The sequence below is a fragment of the Microcaecilia unicolor genome, chromosome 3 (assembly GCF_901765095.1).
Source record: "Microcaecilia unicolor chromosome 3, aMicUni1.1, whole genome shotgun sequence".
Classification (NCBI taxonomy): Eukaryota; Metazoa; Chordata; class Amphibia; order Gymnophiona; family Siphonopidae; genus Microcaecilia; species Microcaecilia unicolor.
This window is the reverse complement of record NC_044033.1, coordinates 431214785-431235002: the sequence shown is the minus strand read 5'-3', so window position 1 is coordinate 431235002 and position 20218 is coordinate 431214785. Positions and strand designations below refer to the sequence as shown.

Below are 20218 nucleotides of genomic sequence, written 5' to 3'. Positions count from 1 at the left end.
TCTTTCTTAGAACTCACCATCCAAGAAATATTCAGATTGTAATTATATCCTCATGAACAGCACTTGCTCCTTCCACTGCCAGACACTTTGTTTAAAGCAGATAAGGTTTTGTTTGTATGGTGACTCTATAGGATGTGGAGACCACTAGTCCTGAACATTTTTATCTTGTATGGCAAGGGCTGTCCTTGCCCCAGAACCTGCTTTCAAACAGTCTAGACACTTTGCAAAATAACACAAAACCCTTCAAAAAGACACTGAAGCCTACATAGGAAAAACTTACCAAACTATAACAGCCCTGACCCACCTATGAAAAGACAGTGTTATAAATATTAGACTGGGTCCTAGAGCACCAATATACCTGCTACTGAGAAACTGGAATAGACTGTACTGTTGCTTATTCCTACAGACACTACATGCAGTTGCACATGCAAATCATGGACAGACCCTCAACTGATACAAAATAGGGGAGCACAAAAAACATGCAGACAAAAACTGAAATGGAGACAGACCCCCAAGAAACCAAACTCTAAGCAATGAAAATACTGGTAAAAGGAATGGAAATACATTTTCTCCTGTACTCTGCTAAATAAAAAAAATAGAAGAGAAGTACATTTTCCATAGCAGACACATACCAATCCTTAAAAAGTACTAAATAAAATATTTTTTTTTCTTTTCCACCTGGTTGTCTAGGCATTTTTCTAATTGGGTTGGTCCCAATCTGATCCACTTTGTGTGAGGTCTTCTAAATTCTTTTCCAGGTTTGCCATTCCATCCTGCTTATAATCGAAAGAGAAAAACGCCTATATTGCGACCCAAATCGGGAGATGGACGTCTTTCTCCCGTGGGCGCCCAAATCGGTATAATCGAAAGCCGATTTTGGGCGTTTCCAACTGCAATCCGTCGTGGAAACGGGTAAAGTTGACGGGGGCGTGTCGGAGGCGTGGTGAAGGCGGAACTGGGGTGTGGTTATCGGCCGAGGAGAGATGGGCGTCTTTAGCTGATAATCGAAAAAAAAAGGTGTTTTACCGCGATTTTGGGTCACTTTTTGTGGACCCTTTTTTTTCACGAACAAGTCCCAAAAAAGTGCCCTAACTGACCAGATGACCACTGGAGGGAATTGGGGATGACCTCCCCAGACTCCCCCAGTGGTCACTAACCCCCTCCCACCAAAAAAACCCCACTTTAAAAACTTTTTTTCCAGCCTCTATGCCAGCCTCAAATGCCGTACCCACCTCCATGACAGCAGAATGTGTTCTATCCTGTGACAGCCTTTCCCTGGTTCTGATGTGGCTCCGGGTGAGTGTGACACCTTTTCTGTTATGCGCACTGCAGAGTCACATCAGCAATGCATTGTGGTGGGTTGTAGGGTATTGGGCTCCGTGATTCCACTAGCTTGTGGCAAATGCTCATGATGTTGGTAGCTGGTAGGCTCTACTCCCATGGTGCTTTTCCCCCTGCTTACTGGGTCAGACTGTGCCCTGTTTTGTTTCCGGTAGTCCATGAGGTAGTGGCCATATTTGTAAGCCAGTTTTAGATCCCTTTCACGTGTTAGCCACATTACAGAACTTAGTTCTTACCTTGAATGTGGATGAAAGAGGGCATTGTACACCATTCTGCCAGCTCTGACCTACTGCTAATCTCAGTACCAGGGAGACTCGTTGCCAGTGGGGCACAACCTCTGATCTGCAGTTAACTGTGAGTAAGCGTGCTTATTCCAATAAAGGACGTTTTTGGAGAGATTAGTCTTCAGGTGTCAACTGGTGTGCCAATGTTATATAGCAGCAACAAGTCCTAGAGGCCTGCGTGTATGCAGGTCCCTGGAGCACTTTTAGTGGGTACCGCAGTGCACTTCAGCCAGATGGACCCAGGCCCACCCCCCCTACCTGTAACACATGCTGGTAAATGGGAGGTCTCCAAAATCCACTGTACCCACATGTAGGTGCCCCCTTCACCCCTAAGAGCTATGGTAGTGTTGTACATTTGTGGGTAGTGGGTTTTGGGGGAGGGGGTTGGGTGCTCAGCACCCGTGGTAAGGGAGCTATGCATGTAGGAGCGTTGTCTGAAGTCCACTGCACTGACCTCTAGGGTGCCCAGTTGGTGTCCTGGCATGTCAGGAGGGCGAGTGTACTACGAATCGTGGCCCCTCCCACGACCAAATGGCTCGGATTAGGACGTTTTTGAGCTGGGCGTTTTTAGCTAAAAAAAACAAACGCCCAGCTCAAAAACGTCCATTTTTTTGAAAATACGGTCTGTCCCGCCTCTTCATGTACCCGTTTTCGGACATAGACGCCCATGGAGATAGGCGTTCGCGTTCGATTATGCCCCTCCATATCTTTTCTCTTCTTGTCCTTCTTCCCTTCCTTCTCTTTAACTGACTGGTACTGATCTTTTTTAAGTGTTTCTTTCTTTTTTTTTTTTTTTTTACTTTTCTCTCCTGCTATATCCACCCATATATGAGTTTTACCCCTCATTCTCCCTTTCTTTCATCCTCTAGTACTTAGTTGCCTTCTTACCCCTCATCTACCTACTGACTTTTCTCATCTCCCTTTCATTCTATCTCCAGCAATCCCATTGCTTCCTCTTCTCGTCCTTTCCTTTCAGTCAGCTGATCCTCCCTCTATCTTTCATCCACTCTCTAGTCCTCCATTTCCATCCTTTGTACTTGTCCCCTCATCATCCCCAGCTCCATGCTGTCTCTCTTTCCTTTACTTGTCTCCAGGCCATTCTGCCTCTTATCTTCTACCCCATCTAAAATTACCTTTCTTTGACAACATTAACCCCATTTCTACTCTCACTCAATCCCTTGAGATCTGTCTCCTCCTTCTCTTATACTCTTCCACAGCACCCCATCCTGGCCTCGGTCACACACATAGAGAGCCCCTGTTCAAATACAGGATAAGCAATCACAAATTAAAAATACCAATAGTCAAAATTTAAACTGAAACCCAAGATGCCAGACTCTGATAGCAGTTCAACACCAGAGAAATAGAAATGCATTTCCTCCTGTACATTGCAAAATAAAGCTGGCAGATGTGAATTCTTAGAAATGACATATTCAATCACTAACTAAAAATAAAATCATTTTCTTACCTTTATTGTCTGGTGATTTTTATTTTTCTAATCATCTTGCTCCCAGTCTCTGGCTCTGTTTCCCTACCTCTATGCACTTAACTACTTTCCAGGACCTCCTGTCTATGTGCTTAGATTGTAAGCTCCTTTGAGCAGGGACCGTCCTTCCTTGCTAATTTGTACAGCGCTGCGTAACCCTAGTAGCGCTCTAGAAATGTTTAGTAGTAGTAGTACTATTTCTTTTCTCACCTCCTTTCTTCTTCACTCCCCACCCCACATCCATCTTTAGCATTGATCTTTCAGCTTTCTTCTATTTTTCTGCCTCCTTCCCAGTGGCGTAGCCAAGGGTGGGCTTGGGTGGGCCCAGGCCCACCCATTTTGGGCTCAGGCCCACCCAGTAGCAGCATATCTATGATGTGGCTGGCAGGGATTCCCCAAGCCCCACCAGCCGAAAACTCCCAACTGTCCCTCCTGCATACCTTGTAAATACCAGATGCCTGCAGTGAGCAGTGACTGATACATACTGCTCGCACCAGCCCCACAGCCTTCCCGCTGATGTATTCCTGCCTATGCGGAAACAGGAAGTTACATCAGAGGGAAGGCTGTGAGGCCAACATGAGCAGTGTGTATTAGTTGCTGCTCGCTGTCGGTGAAAATCTGCTATTTAAAAGGTATGCAGGGGAGGGGCTGATGTTTGAAGGACCATATGGCATGCAGGTGAGAGAGGGAGAGACCAAATCACTTGCGGAGTACTTCTGCCCACCCATCTTGGGCCCAGGCCCACCCAAAATTGGGTGTCTTGCTACGCCCCTGCTCCTTCCAAATCTATGCTGTTTTCCATCTCTTCCCCTCTCTTCAATCCATGTGCAGCATTTCCCCCTCCCTTCGCTTCCCTTCCACCTATGAGCAGCATGTCCCCTCTTCTCTTCCATCCATGGGCAGCATGTTCCCTTTCTCCTCTCCCTTCCCTTCTATCCATGTGCATGTTCTCCTCTCCCTTCCCTTCTATCCATGTGCATGTTCCCCTCTCCCTTCCTTTCTATCCATGTGCAGCATGTCCTCTTTTCCTTTCCCTCACCTTCCATCTGTGTGCTGTATTTTTCCCCTATCCCTCCCCTTCCATCCATGTGCAGCATGTCCCCTTTAGCCTCCCCTTCTGTGTGCTGTTTATCTCTCATCTTCTTTCTCTTCTATTCATGTGCAGCATGCCCCCCTTTCCTTTCCTCTCCTTTCCCTTCTATCCTTGTACAGCTTCTCCTCTCTCTCTCTCCCTTCCCTTCCATCATAAGAACATAAGAATAGCCATACTGGGTCAGACCAATGGTCCTTCTAGCCCAGTATCCTATTTCCAACGATAACCAAGTCAGGTTACAAGTAACTGGCAGAAACCCAAAAAGTAGCAACATTCCATGCTACCAGTCCCAGGGCAAGCAGTGGCTTCCCCATGTCTGTCTCAATCGCAGACTATGGACTTTTCTTCCAGGAACTTGTCCAAACCTTTTTTAAACCCAGATACACTAACTGCTGTTGCTACATCCTCCAGCAAAGAGTTCCAGAGCTTAACTATTCGTTGTGTGAAAAAATATATCCTCCTCTTTGTTTTAAAAGTATTTCCATGTAACTTCCTTGAGTGTCCCCTAGTCTTTGTACTTTTTGAAAAAGTAAAAAATTGATTCACTTCTACTCTTTCTACACCGCTCAGGATTTTGTAGACATCAATCATATTTCCCCTTAGCTATCTCTTTTCCAAGCTGAAGAGCCCTAACTTCTTTAGACTTTCCTCATATGAGAGGAGTTCCATCCCCTTTATCATTTTGGTCGCTTTTCTTTGAACCTTTTCTAATTCCGCTATATCTTTTTTGTGATATGGCTACCAGAACTGAACGCAATATTCAAGGTGAGGTTGTACCATGGTGCGATACAGAGGCATTATAGTATTCTCAGTCTTACTCACCATCCCTTTCTTAATAATTCCTAGCATCATGTTTGCTTTTCTTGGCTGCCACCGCTGCTGAACACTAGGCAGAAAATTTCGGCATATTGTCTACAACGACACCTAGATCTTTTTCTTGGGTGCTGATCCCCAAGGTGGTCACTAGCATCAGGCAACTATGATTTGGATTATTCTTCCCAAGGTGCATCACTTTGCATTTGTCCACATTAAATTTCATCTGCCATTTGGATGCCAAGTCTTTCAATTTCGTAAGGTCTTCCTGCATTTCAGATGTTCTGGCTAACCCTCGGTGCTGGTGTTAAGTGTAGCATGTGATGTCATAGTACAGTGTGACCTAGAGGTGATTAACATCCCTAGCTATGTGGGTACTGTGCCATCAGAACTCAGATGGCAATTCTGATTTCTATCTGATGCATATGATAGAGGAATATAAAATTCTGAGTGGAGTGGAATGGGTAGAAATGAATCGTTTGTTTACTCTTTCCAAAAATACTAGGACTAGGGGGCATACAATGAAGCTACAAAGTAGTAAATTTAAAACAAATTGGAGAAAATATTTCTTTACTCAACGTATAATTACTCTGGAATTCGTTGCCAGAGAATGTGGTAAAAGCAGTTAGCTTAGCGGGGTTTAAAAAAAGGTTTGGGTGGATTCCTAAAAGAAAAGTCTATAAGCCATTATTAAAATGGACTTGGGAAAATCCACTGCTTATTTCTGGGATAAGCAGCATAAAATGTATTGTACTGTTTTGGGATCTTGCCAGGTACTTGTGACCTGGATTGGCCACTGTTGGAAACTGGGCTTGTGACAGTCCTGTAGAAATAGGTAAAGCATGTCCCCAAGGGATCAGTGAAAATTGTTTAACAGGGATTAATGAAGGAACACCATCCAAAGTATTGCTGAACCAGAGAATCATCATTCTGTCAGCATTCAATTTTAGCATATTCTCAATTGCCCATGATCTTATACTAGAAATATATATAGCAACAGTCAAATAAATTTGTTTAGCAGTGAAGCCAGACAAAAGTATCATCTGCATATGAGAATAAGTAAGCCTCTAGAACCAGAGATATCATACGTAGAATACTCATGATGATGTTAAATAAAACTCTTACCTTCCTTTACTCTGTATCTTCTGAAGGAAACACAAGAACTGTCTCATCTTTCTATACTTTGATTTAAGGCATCACTTATGCATTGGTGGATGTGCACTGCCCTCATGTGGTAGAATTGTGCATGATTGGGACTATTCTGTTAAACTGAGTCATCCTTTGCCTTTGGCCTAATTAACCCAACATTTCTTCCAGCAAAAAGATATTTGATAATTTGATAATAAAAACAAGCAGATTCAATTTTAAAAAGGCATCTAGAAGCGTTGCTTAACTTGAGGAAATTGCATAAACTCCCTCACACAATGACGTTTTCTAATGATCTTTAATATGAATAGCACAACATACTATCAGCTTCATTATAATATAAAAGGTTTCGAGGTTCACATGATTGGTGGCAGCATGGAAGGGAACAGAGCAGTGGGAGTAAAGGGTCAGGTTCCCACCACTTACATGACAAAGTATAGTAGATGCCAGAAGTGGTTGGGGAGGAAGGTAGGTGCTTAGGGAGGGAGAAGGAAAGACAGAAATCCGGTATTAGTAAAGGGAGGGAGCAGGTACTGGGGGACAGAGAGAGGCAGGGAGCAGAAACTGTGCAGGGGAGGGAGAAAGGGCAGATGGAAAAATGGCTAGGGAGAGGCAGGGACCAGATGCTGGGGGAGGTAAGGGGTGGGGTGGGGAATGGATGTTGGGGAAGTAGCAGAAGGCCAAATACAAGAGGGAGTCTGGAGGAGAGGCAAGAGCAGATGGGGGAATTGATAAAGGGTAGAAGGAGAGGCAGGATGGGTGCTGGGGAAGCAGGTAGGTGGGTAGATGCCTGAGAAGAGGGGAAGGAGACAAGAGCAGAGAAAGACAGGAGGTTGGATGCTAGGGATATGGGCTAAACAGAACAGAGACTCAGAATTAGGTGATTTCTTGGGGGGGGGGGGGATAGAGCAGACTTAAGATTTTGGGTATTGGATAGGTCAGGGGGAGTGGTGGTGGGGAGAATGGAGTCTGAGTTTGTGCACTTAGGGATTAGGAGGATAGGGAGAGTAGGCAATTAAATGTTGAGGGTAAAAGTAGGGGTTGTGAGATGTAACCCAGGATGAAGAAAGAGAAGGAAAGGTTGCAAGTCAGTAGAAAGGGATGAGGGCTGTGGAGGGGGTGAGAGAGGAGAAGGTGCATGTCTCTGAATTACCACAAGACTAGTTGGATGGGGCTGCTGTTTGAAAGTGCCTTTAAACATTTTTTTCTCACATGTTGCCACATCTCCAAATGTACAAAGTTCCTGGCTATGACAATGTATGAGAAATTTCATGCAAAGTTTACCTAATGAACCGAGACCTCAATTGTATCTTGTAGCTACATTTCTTTGGAATGGATGCTAACCTGTGTGAACATTTTTGCAGGTTGTTCACAGGTTAGAGGATAGACCCCAAAATATCCAACAACTTTCTACTTAACCCTGACACTGAGTTCTGCAACTGTAATGTATTTTAATTGGGACTGTCTCTTCAAGTGTACAGTGCTTTGTACGTCTAGTAGTACTATAGAAATGATTAGTAGTAGTAGTAGTAATATCATAATATCTGTCTTTTTTCAAAGAAGACCTTAAATGAGATATGGTTTGAATAACAATGAAGAATAATCTCCGTATTATACTTTGATTCTTGACTTTATCTAGGCACTTTAACAAATTCAGGTCCGCCCAAAAAACGCCACAAAGGCTGGTCTCCAGAGTCACCGTCAGCAACAGAAGCAAGTTTTGCTCAGAACAATCTGCTGTCTACAAATAACAGAAACAAACTGGTAAGTACCAGATATTCACTGTGAAGATTTAACGGAGAGTATTTTGTCTTTGAGATGAATCATGAATCCTAAAAGCAATGAGTGCACTAACATCTGTGCAAAACTGAACAAGTAGTTCGCATTAACTAGTAGTATAGTAGATGATGGAAGAAATGAACAAGTGACCCATTCGGCCTGCTCAGTTTTTCTTATTTATTTGTTACATTTATACCCCACATTTTCCCACCTATTTGCAGGCTCTATATGGCTTACAAAGTACCGTAAAGGCGTTTGCCATTTCGGTTGATAACAAATACAAGATTGTGTTGTGGTCAAATGAGGTAGAAGTGATCAGGCGTCATGGGGTAGAGGGGATAGAGGATAGTAAATTGTCCAGTATGATCATTGATTATGTTGTGTTGCTGGGTGTGGAGATTTATCCACACTATCAAGGATATATCTCAGCTGTCAGCCATAGCCATAATGGGGACCACTTGTTAGATTTCTGCAGTGGCGTACCTAGGGTAGTTGACACCCAGGGCCGGTCATTTTTTAACACCCCCCCCCCCCCCAAATCCAGTACTAGGCATGCCGAGATTACAAAACACTCAGGACCTATAGAGCAATTCTACCATACCATAAGCAGTCATTTCTACGAGTCACACAAGGAAAAGGAAAGCATCTTAAACACTACAGTGAGCACTAGAACATCAATTCACCTATTGTAAAACGAAACCAGACAGAATAGTACAGATCGTAGATCCTGCACAGTCAATGCCAACTGAAAGCCATGTCTTTTTCACAAACACAGATACACCCTAATCCACTATAGAATAAGTAATCATAAACTTTCTATTTAGACAAAAATTAAACTGAACCCCCAATGCCAGACTCTGCATACAATGCAACACCACAGAAACAGAAACTGTCCCCTAGTACTGTGCAAAATATAAAGACAGCAGATGTAAATTTGAAAAAAAAACCTAACAAGTACCAATCACCACTTTACAAGTTAACAAATAGAAATAAAACAAATATAGAAAGTAAAATACCATTTTATTGGACTAATACATTTAGCTTTCAGAGGCCAAACCTCCGTCCTCGGGTCAGTACAGTATAGTGCTGTTACAGTATCCTACCCTGACCTGAGGAAGGGGGTTTTGTTCTCCGAAAGTTAGTCAAAATGTATTAAAATTAGTCCAATAAAAAGATTACCTTATTTACATGTTCTATTATAAACATTTAACACATCTGCAATACTTTATCCTAAAGCAAAAAAAATAAAAAAATATATTTTATTTACAGTTTGTTGTCTCTGGTTTCTGCTTTCCTCATCTTCTTTTCACCGTCTTCCTTCCATCCAGCATCTGTTTTCACTCTCTCTCTCTCTCTCTGCCATCCAGTGTCTGCCCTCTCTGCCGTCCCTTCCATCCACTGCCTGCCCTTTCTCTCTGCCCCTTCAATCCACCATTTGCCCTCCCTCTCCCATCCATCCAGGGTCTGCCCTCCCTCTCGCTCCCCCTTCCATCTAGGATCTGTCTCTTCTCTCTCTCTGCCCCTTTTTTCAGCCCCCAGTTCCAGCCCCTTCTCCCCTCTGAACACCCCCACTCCAGTCCCCTTCTCCCCTCCCCTTCTCCTGTCTGAGACCCCCACCACAGTCCCCTTCTCTCCTCTGAACACCCCCACCCCAGTCCCCTTCTCCCCTCCCCTTCGCCCCTCTGAGATCCCCACCCAGTCCCCTTCTCCCCTCCCCTGTCTGAGACCCCCACCCCAGTCCCCTTCTCTCCTCTGAACACCCCCACCCCAGTCCCCTTCTCCCCTCCCCTTCCCTTCTCCCCTCTGAGATCCCCACCCCAGTCCCCTTTTCCCCTCCCCCTCCCCTGTCTGAGATCCCCACCCCAGTCCCCTTCTCCCCTCTGAGATCCCCACCCCAGTCCCCTTCTCCCCTCCCCTTTTTCCCTCTGAGACCCCCCCCAGTCCCCTTCTCCCCTCTGAACACCCCCACCCCAGTCCCCTTCTCCCCTCTGAGATCCCCACCCCAGTTCCCTTCTCCCCTCCCCTGTCTGAGACCCCCACCCCAGTCCCCTTCTCCACTCTGAACAACCCCACCCGAGTCCCTTTCGCCCCTCTCCTTCCCCACCTCAGTCCCGTTAAAACCGGCGAAGCAGCGTCGCAGGCAGCGCCTCGTGCCCTGCTTGTAAAAAAAAAAATCAAATCTCCTTCCTTCTCCTCGTCTTGACGTCTTGACGTCGACTCGGGCCTTCCAATCAAATTGGTGATTGCCTAGGACAGCAGTTTCTTGGAGGCAGCAAACATCAGCTGCAGTCAAAGCAAATTGATAGTCTTGATAGTCATACAAACACATGCTTAATCTGCATTTTATAGGATGTTTGTGCGCTGATCATGGTTGTTGAGTTTAATTATCAAAATCTTGGGGGGGGGGGGGGGGCTGCAGGCCTGAAAGTTAACTGAAGGAGTTGTAAGACTGAAGGTTCACCTAGAGTGCTCACTATCCTTGCACCAGCTCTGGCATCCCAACCCATTTAACATCACATTTGGGAGGATTGCAAGTAGAGCTGCCAAGCCTAGACTGTAGGCTTTGTTCTTTAGAATGCTTTCAGGACAATGTGTCCTGTAGTAGAGGGGAGCAATTGGAAGGTTTGAAGAAGCAGATAGTATTTTTGAAAGTACTGTATGTATGAACTAGTGATGGCAACTCACAGAAATGCTTAGTATTTCAAGAGCATTCGCCTCCCTGCATGAATATGATTTCACACGCCTATTCCCTGGGGTAGGGTCTGTTTCCTGGAGTGAATTTCACAGTATGGGCCTGTAAATGTATCCTATTGAATTGTACAAACGTCAAACCAATTTTAGTATGTTAAGGGCTTTGATGGGTTCTTTTGGGGTGTAGCCAGCAAAGGTTTGTCATGTTCAAAGATACACATGATGAAGATTCTATAAGCTGGTTGCTAGTGAACTGGACAGAGCATAACATTTCATTAAATTCCAAGTATTTGTATATATTTTTTCTTTTGAAAAAGTAGCTTACAAATATAAGAAAATCCAAAATAAATGTCATCTGCAAATCATGTGTTAACTTCAGGGGACAGTGTTCAAAGCAAATTAACCAGGGTACCTGAGCAGTTTCCTGGTAAAATTGCCTGAGAGTCCAATTGTGTTACTGTGTAATAAAGAATTGTTCCCCTCAGAGTAGCTAAAAGAAGTTTTAGCTAGATGGAAAGAAGCATTCTCAGGAGTGTTTTCAGTTTGAGGGAAAAAATATACATGCGATGTTTGGTCCTTTCTGCCATCTAAAGATTAAAGAAAGAAGCTGTAAAATATGTCCTCTATCTTAAGAAGAACAAGTCACCTATAACAGGTCCTGTTACCTTCGGTTGTGCCCTTCTGTACTCAGAAGCTGCCAGAAATTGAAGCACAGGTGTTCCGACAGAGAGAAGTGGACACCAGACATACAGGCAAGAGTAAAACAGGGTGTAGAACCAAATTCATATGGCAGGTGACGATAGTACCCAGGAACAAGCAGAAGTCAAGGCAGACAGAACAAGTTCATAGGAAACAAGCAGAAGCCAGTCACCAAATGTCAGTAAAGAAAAAAGGCACTCAGAGCTCCCACAAGAGACCTATCTATCTATATAGGGAGCCAATTAGAGAATGCCTTCTACTGAGTCCAATCAGCTCATGGGACATTCAGAAGGACCAAGAGTAGTGTAGTAAGAGGGGGAGCCATTTTGGATCTGGTCCTTGGTGGCATGCAGGGCATAGTGCGAGAAGTGGTGGTGTTGGGGCCCCTGGGAAACAGTGATCATAACATGATCAAGTTTGAGCTGCTATCTGGAATGAACCAGCAAAGGAAATCTACTGTAGCTGCATTTAATTTTCAAAAGGGCAATTATAATAAAATGAGGAAAATAGTTAAAAAGAAACTAAAAGGATTGGCTTCTAAGGTTAGGACACTAAATCAGGTGTGGACGTTATTCAAAAGTATCATTTTGGAAGCCTAGTCCAAATGCATTCTACGTATTGCAAAGGTGGAAAGAAGAGAAAATGACAGCCAGCATGGTTAAAAGATGAAGTAAAAGAGGCTATTACAGCCAAAAGATTGTCCTTCAAAGAATGGAAAAAGGATCCAAATGAAGAAATATGTGGGAATATGTGTGACATAAATTCCTTTTTTTAATTTCTTTATTTATAATTTTAAATTATTACACTTTCAAGGATAAACCTTGTGCAGCAATTCAGGTAGAAATCAATATCATATTATTCCAAGGAATTCACATAATCTAATTATCAATGAAAATATTTAACAGAATGGAATAATAAAAGAAAACAATAAAATATAGAATTATAATAATTACAACCTTTCTTAGACCCCAATTAAAGGCAAAGGGGGAGTAAAGGAGTTAGAGAAGATTATATAGAGGCAAATAACAAAATGATAATTCAGGCTACTTTTCTCCAGTAGTTTCATTTTCATTTCACTTGTTTCATTTCTACAAACGATTTTAGTTGTTCCGGTGTGAAAAAGATGTACTTAGTTTGTCCCAATTTCACCACACACTTGCATGGGTAAGCAAGAAAAAAAGAAGCCCCTATATCTATAGTCTTTTGTTTTAATGTCAGAAATAATTTCCTTTTTTGTTGTGTAGCTTTGGTGATATCAGGGTAAATCCATATTTTGGAACCATAGAAATGAGCATTCGTATTTCTGAAATAAAGCTTTAAAATAGCATTGTAGTCTTGTTCAAATACCAGGGATATGATCATTGTGACTCTGTTAACTATAATGTCTGAAGATTGTTCCAATAGGTCAGAAATATTTTGTAAATTTGGATTGGCTTCTTCAGAGCCTTGCACTCCTTCTCTTTCTCTACTCTTAGGAATATAATATATTTTATTTAGCGGGGGTATACCCTCTGGGAAAAATGAAGAATTTCTGTCAGGTATTTCTTGAAAGTGTCAAGTAGGGTTAGCCCCGCTACCAATGGAAAATTTAAGAGTCGGAGATTAAGGCGCCGATTAAATTTTCAATTTGTTCAATTTTCTGCCTCATATTTGTTGAATCTTTCACCGTTGTATTTTTAAAGGCATTCAGTACTTCAACCTCTTTCTGTATCGATTTTACTTGAGTAGTTATATCCTCTTTAACGGAGTCTACAGTCTCTTTTAGTTCCATAAACTTAGTATTTAAAGTTAGTACATCACCTGAAGTCTTCTGAATCGTTGTGGTGATTTGGTCCAACATCAGCTTCAACGTTTGCAGAGTCACCTCCGAAGTTTGTGCCATATGGAATGAATTCCCCATGGGTCCACGAGTCGCTGTTTGTGCTCCTGGGTCCTGGGTCCTCACTGGAAACTCCTTTCGGCCCGCCTTCCGGGAGTAACTAAGATGGCCGGGAGGGGAGTAACTAAGATGGCCGCTGCACCGGGTGGATATGAAAACGCTCTATGAGAGTTGAGCCGAGTAATTTCTTTTTTCCTGTTCTACAATGCCCCATAAACGTAAAGGAGTGTTGAGGGTAGTGCCTCCACCTACCTCAACTCCCTTAACGGGTCAAACTTCGCTGGAACGTTTTTTCCCCGGTACCTCCAGGACTCGGAGAGAGGATCCCGTTGTGGGGATAGCCGGAGAAGCGGAAACCTCACCGGGAGAGGAAATCTCCCTATCACCACCATCGCTTTCACTCGTCCCTCCTAGCCCGATGTCGAAAGTGGCCCTGGTGGGAAACCCCGACATAAATTCCTAAGTATGTATTATTTATACTTCTTTCTATGATTTATTGATGCATTATTATTACTTTTATTGATTATGATTTTTATGTGTATTATTTTTTTATTTAAAACTTTTTTAAACCCCTGATGCAGGCCAGTAGGGCCAAAACATGAGTTGTGTTGGGTCCCCTATTTTGTTTTTGAAGACTGTTGTTTAAATAAAGATCTTTCCTGGACACCATCTGCGAGAGGTTCCTCATCTTTTTTTTCCTCAACTGTTTGATGCCTGAAAATATGAAGCAACATAAAGCAAGTCAGAAAGAAAGCATTAATAAAGAAGGCTAGAAGAGAAACTTGCTGTAGAGGCTAAAACTCAGAGTAACAACTTTTTCAGGTACATCAGAAGCAGAAAGCCTGCGAGGGAATCCATGGGTCCCTTAGATCATGAAGGAGCAAAAGGGGCGCTCAAGGAGGACAAGGCCATTGCAGAGAAACTGAATGAATTCTTTGCTTCTGTCTTTACGGAAGATGATATAAGAGATCTGCCTGTACCGGAAATGGTTTTTAAGGACGATGATGTGGAGGAACTGAAAGAAATCTCAATGAACCCGGAAGATGTGCTGAGCCAAATTGACAAATTAAAGAGTAGTAAATCACCTTGACCGGATGGCAAACATTCAAAGGTACTCAAAGAACTCAAGCATGAAATTGCTGATCTGCTGTTACTACTATGTAACCTGAAGATTGGAGGGTGGCCAGTATGACGCTGATTTTTAAAAGGGTTCTAGGGTTGATGCAGGAAATTAGACCAGTAAGCCTGACGTCAGTGCTGGACAAAATAGTGGAAACTATTATAAAGAATAAAATTACAGAACACCTAGACAAACATGGTTTAATGGGACAGAGTCAGCATGGGTTCAGGCAAGGGAAGTCTTGCCTCACCAATTTGCTTTATTTCTCCACCTTGGGGGTCAGCTCTCAAGAAAAGATCTAGGTGGTGGTGTAGATAATACGCTGAAATTATCTGCTTAGTGTGCGGTGGTGGCCAAAAAGCAAACAGGATGCTAAGAATTATTAGGAAAGGGTTGGTGAATAAACCTGAAAATACTATAATGCCTGTGTATCTCTCCATGGTGTGACCACATCTTTTTTTTTAATATTGTACCCGCGCTTTCCTATTCATGAGTATTGCATTCAGTTCTGGTCGCTGTATCTCAAAAAAGATATAGCAGAATTAGAAAATATTCAAAAATGAGCAATGAAAATGGTAAAAGGGATGGAACTTCTCCTCGTATGAGGAAAGGCTAAAGAGATTATTTATTTATTTGTTACATTTGTATCCCACAATTTCCCACCTATTTGCAGGCTCAATGTGACTTACATAGTACCGGAGAGGTGTTCGCAAACTGTTGTGAACAAATACAAAGTGATGTTGTGGTAAGATAAAGTTAATGTGGAACAGTCAACGGAAGAGTTGTGTTATGTCCATTACGTACTTATGTTGTGTTGCAGAGATCAGGCATTTAAGTTGGATCTACGAGGTATGCCTTTTTAAACAGGTTAGTTTTTAGTGCTTTCCGGACGTTTAGGTGATTGTACGTTGTTTTCAAGGCTTTTGGTAATGCGTTCCACAGTTTTGTGCTTATGTAGGAAAAACTGGATGCGTAAGTTGATTTGTATTTAAGTCCTTTGCAGCTTGGGTAGTGCAGATTTAGATATGTTCGTGTTGATTTGGATGTGTTTCTGGTTGGTATGTCAGTGAGGTCTGTCATGTATCTCGGGGTTTCACCGTAGATAATTTTGTGAACCAGAGTACAGATTTTGAAGGCAATGTGTTCTTTGATTGGAGTCAGTGTAGTTTTTCACGGAGGGGTTTTGCACTTTCAATCGCATTTTCCCAAATATAAGCCTAGCTGCTGTATTTTGGGCGGTCTGAAGTTTCTTTAAGGTTTGTTCTTTGCACCCTGCATAAATTCCATTGCAGTAGTCTACGTGGCTTAGTACCATTGATTGTATCAGGTTACAAAATGTTTCCCTCGGGAAGAATGGTTTCACGCATTTGAGTTTCCACATAGAGTGGACCATTTTCTTTGTTGTGGATTTCACTTGGCTCTCTAGTGTTAAGTTACGGTCCAATGTAACGTCTAGGATTTTCAGGTTGTCGGAGATAGGGAGGGTGTAGTCTGGGGTGTTGATACTTGTGGGGTTGTCCGTGCTGTATTGGGATGAGAGGATGAGACAGTGTGTTTTTTCTTTGAGTTTTAGTTGAAATGCATTTGCTCATGAGTCCATGATGTTCAAGCTGAGCTTGATTTCGTTGGTGATTCTGTCAGTTCGTGTTTATAAGGAATGTATATTGTGACATCGTCTGCATAGATGAAAGGGTTTAGGCCTTGATTGGATAATGACTTGGCTAGTGGGGTCATCATTAGGTTGAAGAGGATCAGTGACAGTGGTGATCCTTGAGGTATTCCGCATTCTGCTTTCCACGGTGATGATATGTTTGAGTTTGATTTCACTTGATATGTTCTTGTGGTTAGGAAACCCTTGATCCAGCTAAGTATATTTCCACCAATCCTGAAGTAATCTAGTAGTCTTAGTAATATATTATGGTTTACCATGTCGAATGCACTAGACATGTCTATTGGAGGAGGAGGATTCTTTTGCCTGTTGCTATTTCCTGCTTGAATTTGGCTAAGAGAGTAATTAGTACTGTTTCAGTGTTGTGGAGAGGGTGGAATCCTGATTGTGATTCGTGTAATATTGAGAATTTGTTTATATGATCAGTAAGTTGTTTGGTTACCATGCTTTCCATCAGTTTGATTACCAGCGGGATAGATGCTACTGGATGGTAGTTAGTGATTTCATTTGTTTTTTTTCTTGGTATCTTTTGGTTTTGGGGTGAGTAGGATATTGCCATTTTCCTTAGGGAAGAGGCCTTGCTGAAGCATGTAATTAGGACTCTTCAGCTTGGAAAAGAGACAGATGAGGGAAGATATGGTTGAGGTCTACAAAATCCTGAGTGGTGTAGAACGAGTACAAGTAAATTGATTTTTATGCATTCCAAAAGTACAAAGATTAGGGGACACTTGAGGAAGTTACATGGAATACTTTTAAAAACAATTAGGAGGAAATATTTTTTCACTCAATGTTGAAAGAACTTGGCAACAATATGAGCCACTGAAAAGTGTCCCCTTAAAGCTTAACTGGTTTTCAAATTAGGTCGTAGGGTCTGTAGGCAATCAATTAATTTTAGATGACATGAAATAGTCATGATGGTGTACATTATGAAAAGAAGGCAGTGGTTCCCAAACCTGGTCCTGGAGGCACCCCAGTCAGTCAGGTTTTTAGGATATCCACAATGAATATTCATAAGAGAGATTTGCATGCAACAACAAAACCAGGGGACAAAAGATGAAGCTGGAATATGGTAGATTTAAAACAAATAGGAGAAAGTTTTTCTTTACTCAGCATGTAGTTAGACTCTGGAACTCGCTGCAGGAGAATGTAGTGACAGCAGCTGGCCTTACGGAATTTAAAGGGGGTTTGGACAGATTCCTGAGGGAAAGTCCATTGAACATTATTAATTTTTTTTTTGGGGGGGGGAGGGAGTTGCCGGGTTATTGAAGCCTGGATTGGCCGCTGTTGGAGACAGGATGCTGGGCTTGATGGACCCTTGGTCTTTTCCCAGTATGGCGGTGCTTATGTGCATATGAGCATTGTAGTTATCCTGAAAACCTGACTGGCTGGGGTGCCTCCAGGATCAGGTTTGTGGACCACTGCAATATGGTCTAGAGTAGACCATAATTTCAGTGCATAGTAACTGTAGAGTCTTTGATGAATGTGATATCTTTGTTATAGCAATACAGAAAGGTGCTGTAGTGCATTGAACACTATACAGGCTTCAACTATATAGGTTTGAACACTATACAGGTGACAAAACTGTGAATAGCAATTTGATGTTACTGAATCAAATAAACTATTTGATTTTCCCCCTTCCCTGTTTGTAAACACCATAAAATGAGATGATGAAATGGGAAGTGATTAGGCAAGTACCCAGATTGAAGATGGTAACACTTGACTGTTCTTCTGTTCTTAGAAAGTTTAGGTATGACATCTCTCCTGCCATCTGCTTTGGGTGGGTCTCTTTCTTCCCCGATGGTAGGCTCTGGAGAACCTGTTTCTGTTCCTGACAACCTGCTGAAAATCTGTATGATCAAGCCTGTCATTTTCAGAGGTGAGTGTCAGTGGTTTTTGGTTGAGATCCATTAAGAAACTTGGTTTAAAACACATGATTTGTGCCCATCAGTCATTATAAATCATTATTTTAAACTGCTTCCTCTTATATTGTGAATGCTGCCTTAAAAAGATTGAGAAGATATCTTAGTTGAAGCCATATCTCTAAACCTAATGAGCATTAATACAATCTTTCTTGAATCTTGTAACATTAAAATCTGGCTTGATAGGTGTCGTAATTAGAGTTAGTCCTCCCTCATAAGATGATAAAGATACCAGTGTTGCATATAAAGTCAGCTCAAAGTAAAGGATCTCATTGACAACCTAACACTTAAAAACTCCTCTCGGTGACTAGCAGTTTGCAAAAGTTGAAACTCGCAATATCACTTGGTGAGGCAGAGGATGCCTCGTACTGGTACCGCTGAATGCTAATGTAGTCCATTTTGAATTGTGAACAGCATTGAGTGTCCTTTGCCTCACCAGTGATATTGTGAGTTTCAACAATACTAACACAAGTCGAGTCAAGGTCTTTTTGGCAGTTGAACCAAGATAAAATCAGAGAATTACCAACAGTGATAGCTGTACCAACTTGTTTTCAGGATGGACTTTAGTGAACTGCTAGTTACTTTTAAGTGTTAGGACTTCAATGAGGTCCTTTACTTTGAGCTGATTTTCATGCAATGCTAGTATCTTTATTATCATCTTATGAGGCAGGACTGATTGCAACACCAATCAAGCCAAATTTTAATGTTAGAAGTTTCAAGAAAGTTGGTATTAATGTTTATTAAGTTATATTTGATATGAATAAAAGATGACATCCAATGATTATTAACAATACAATGTAATAGTGAATCATTGTTAGCATATAATAAACCTAATGAGCGAGACATTTGTGATTATAAAAATATTTGGAAAGGTGGTAGCAGAAAAGTTATATATTTGAATGGTTCTAGGGAATGGAAGATAGTGAAAGAAATAACCACAGACTGAGTGTAGTTGTGAGTTATGAAGACAAGCTGAGAATTATTAAATTATGTGATTGCTTTCTTATTTTGAAGGTAAGCTATATATACCACATTTCTAACGCTGCAGACTGTCTTGTTATTTTATAGCAACCTAATGTGAAATAATTGTGGTTTTTTTGACAAGCTCACAAAACGTCTTCCTAGGTGACTGACATTAATTCATCAGGAAGTGAGTAGTCTGTTTCAGTGGGTACTGTGACCCCTGATAGCACAGTAATTGGGTATTTAACATTTTTTAGATTTTTGTTCTACTGCCTTCTGTGCAAAGTTGGCATTCTCCACAACAGCAGGTAGAAACGCCTTAAGACAGACAGGGCAGTTTTCAAAGAGGTTAACCTACATAAGTTGTCCTATTTAAAATCTATCCTCTTCTACCTGTCAAAAAGTACTTATGTGTACTTTAGCTAGGTGAGAAAGAGGTTTATTCGAAGGGGGAAGAGCTGTACATCAAGGGAATAAAACTGCATACTTACATTTGAAAATGCCATCTGCGTATTTCTGCATACCTACACCATTGGCTGTCTGCACAGAGAGCAGGTGCAAAGTATGTTTACATGTTTGACAATCATACTTTATGCTAGCTAGTTTTCAAAGAGAAACTACCCTGTTAATTGCTCTTTGGCATGTGCTATAAAAGTATAGTACCTTGCAACTATGGACTTATTCGAAAATATCCCCCCCCCCATAGTTTGCAGTTGCCATAGAGATCTTGCAGGGCTAAGAATTATCAATATGGGGCACAGTGGATTAATGCACTAGTATCCCACCCATGGACATTTTGGTTAAAATATCTACTAGATTATTAGTGTACTGTATTTAGTGTCTTAGACCAGCACATCTTGGAATTTTCACATTGTAAAATAATTGCAAAATTAAAAAAAAAAAATTGAACATTGTATTTCAAAGCTATTAAAGGTCACAGTGGAAGTATAAGATTTTAATGACTATCTGTATTATCCCTTGCTGCAGCCAGTGTTACTAGTGAGCACAAAAATGTGTGGTTGTGGGGAGAGGGAGTGGGGAGGATGGAAGGAGATTGCATAGCATCTGCCATGTTCCTGGACCTCTCCAATGGTAAAGCATTAGTGCAAATGGACTCCCTCTCAGCCACTACCTCAATGCATTCCTTTGTGATGCTGCACAATCAAGATCTATTCAATGGCAATTCACTGGTTTTCATTGATGCCGGGGCTGGGTGCCCAGTGTCTTCATTTGATGATGATTACTCTACCAGTCCAGAGCAATGATTTCCCCTTCTGCTGCCACATCCGGGTTTTTCTCTGGCTGTTCGGCAGGTCTGGCATGTGCTGATGATGCACTA

General features: G+C 42.0%; 1 protein-coding gene across 1 annotated transcript in view; it reads left to right on the top strand.

Annotated features, from left to right (window-relative positions):
* The window catches only part of GREB1 (growth regulating estrogen receptor binding 1), a 209532-nt gene that overhangs the window by 65422 nt on the left and 123892 nt on the right, over positions 1–20218 (top strand). The window contains 3 exon segments of the mRNA XM_030195152.1: positions 7800–7924; positions 11322–11382; positions 17736–17873. Coding sequence (XP_030051012.1) covers positions 7800–7924; positions 11322–11382; positions 17736–17873 — 324 coding nt within the window.